Source organism: Borostomias antarcticus (assembly GCF_949987555.1).
Source record: "Borostomias antarcticus genome assembly, chromosome: 11".
NCBI lineage: Eukaryota > Metazoa > Chordata > Actinopteri > Stomiiformes > Stomiidae > Borostomias > Borostomias antarcticus.
Window position 1 is genome coordinate 16,587,483 of NC_140244.1, and position 2,500 is coordinate 16,589,982.

The window sequence follows — 2,500 nt, forward strand, 5'->3', positions numbered from 1 at the left end:
GGTGGGGCTAACTGATACAGAGTGAGGAGAAGGAGAGAGGGAGAAAGAGGGAGGGAGGGAGAGAGAGAGAAAGGGTGAGATAAACAGAGAGAGAGACTAGAAAAAAAACAAGGTCATGTGAAGGTCATATGAAGGACCGCCAGAGTTGTGTCAGGTGGCAGCCCCCCCCTCCCCCGCCCAGCTCATCAGAGCCCTGGACGACAGGAAGTACAGGGCATGGCTGCTTCTTGTCTGTCTGATTACAACAGGAAGCTGACCGGAGCCTCACAGTGACCAGGAGGAAACTAGTCGACATGTCACTGGCCAGGGGGTCAAACTAATACTGGACATGCAATACCACGGGGTGTGTATGTGTGTGTGTGTATGTGTGTGTGTGTGAACCGCGCAGTGGAAGGCTGTTATAGTGAGCTGATTGTTTCCTTTAGTGCTTGAGATCGTTTGGGGTGGTACGTCATGATAGGTCACACACACACTCACATACAGTATACACACACACACATGAAAAAACCCACACTCACACACACACACAAACACCCACACACACGACGTCAGTGTGTCCAAGCAGGGTCCTCACAGCTGCTTCTGCCCAGCGAAGCAGAGGACCACAGGAGCAGACAACACACACTAAACTACACTGGACACACACCACGATCAAACAACAACACACACACACACACACACACAACCACCCCCCCCTCCCACACACACCACGATCAAACAACCACACACACACACACATGCACACACAACCACACACGCACGCACAACTACACGCACACAAACTCAAACACACACGTACACACGCACGACCACACACTCACACACACACACACACACACTCACACACACACACACACGCACACACTCACACACACACTCACACACACACACACACACACACACACACACACTCACACATACACACACTCTCACACACAGACACACTGTCTCACACACACACACTCACACACTCACACACACACACACACACACACACGCTCACACACAAACACACACTAGTGTTGCAGTGAGACTGGTAATGTGGAATGACTGGTCCTCCCCCTACGGACACTGGCATAACTCTGGAGTTGCAGGATATCGGCACTGGTGTGTGTGTGTGTGTGTGTGTGTGTGTGTGTGTGTGTGTGTGTCTGTCTGTCGCCCTGAGAAAGAGGGAGGAAATATGTAATAAGTGCTGATAATAGATACTAGACTCACCTGCCACTTCAAACACCATGGTTACCTAGAGGACCAGCTCTGATACCCTACAGGGGGGGGTTGAAACTAACAACCCCCTGTGGACGGACACACACACACACACACTGTGACACAACAGCAGATTAGTCCCCTGTTTAACAGCCCAGTCTAACCCAGACCAGATGCGGAGGAGGTCTTGCGTTCCGTCGTTAACCCGGGCTCAGAGAGCAAGGGGAGGAGGAGGGAGGGGACGAGCTTCACAGCTTTATTAACGCCGTGATGAGGAGGAGTGAGGGGACGAGCTTCACAGCTTTATTAACGCCGTGATGAAGAGGAGTGAGGGGCCGAGCTTCACAGCTTTATTAACGCTGTGATGAAGAGGAGTGAGGGGACGAGCTTCACAGCTTTATTAACGCTGTGATGAAGAGGAGTGAGGGGACGAGCTTCACAGCTTTATTAACGCCGTGATGAGCAGCATGTTTCGGCCGCCTGGGCAGCGCTGCGGAGATGAGGGAGGATCCCAGCGAGAGAGGAGCTTCCCTCGGCTGTTACCCAGGCTCGGTCCAGGAGGCCGGGAAACAGAGCTGGAGACAGCAGACACCTCTCCGTCCGGGCTAGAACGTCCACCACACTGGGCTAGAACGTCCACCACACTGGGCTAGAACATCCACCACACTGGGCTAGAACGTCCACCACACTGGGCTAGAACATCCACCACACTGGGCTAGAACATCCACCACACTGGGCACAATGCGCCGCTCTGGAAAACGATTATTCACTCTTGAATGTTTCCAAGAGCAGCATTTTAGAAGGTTCTAGAAGGCTGAATAGAAGGTTCTAGAAGGCTGAATATCCCTGAGGGAGGGGGCAGGGGGGGTTGAGGAGAGGAGGAGATGATTGGAGAACAGAGCTGTCACTCACCTGTGGATCCTTCCCTCTCTGGACACAGTCTTCTCTGTTACCAGGCAGTGGTGGCCAGTAGATCTGCAGAGTCAGACATGATAAACGACTTAATAACTTGTTGCATTGTACGAAAGCCTAAATCATCAGCCACATTGCCACATGTAATACGAGTGTGAGAAAGTAAGCTATTTAGAGCTAAACACAAGCCCTTGTCTTGTGAAAGATACATTGATTTGCACTCCCACTCTCCCCTACGGAGCTAGGCCCTGTCTCCAGCTGGCCCTCCGGGCTGGGAGGGAGACCACTGACAGTTAATCAGGCTGCCGCTGCAGGAGACCGACTCCGACCCGACCGCCACGGCCCAGCTAATCACCGTTCATCAGGAAAGACCTACTCTTTC

General features: G+C 52.6%; 1 protein-coding gene across 1 annotated transcript in view; it reads right to left on the minus strand.

The window, feature by feature from the left end:
- The window catches only part of sema3bl (sema domain, immunoglobulin domain (Ig), short basic domain, secreted, (semaphorin) 3bl), a gene marked incomplete at both ends in the record, with an annotated part of 66,559 nt that overhangs the window by 32,164 nt on the left and 31,895 nt on the right, over nt 1–2,500 (minus strand). Inside the window, one exon of the mRNA XM_084445577.1 lies at nt 2,119–2,181. Coding sequence (XP_084301703.1) covers nt 2,119–2,181 — 63 coding nt within the window. The remainder of the gene's footprint in view (nt 1–2,118; nt 2,182–2,500) is intronic.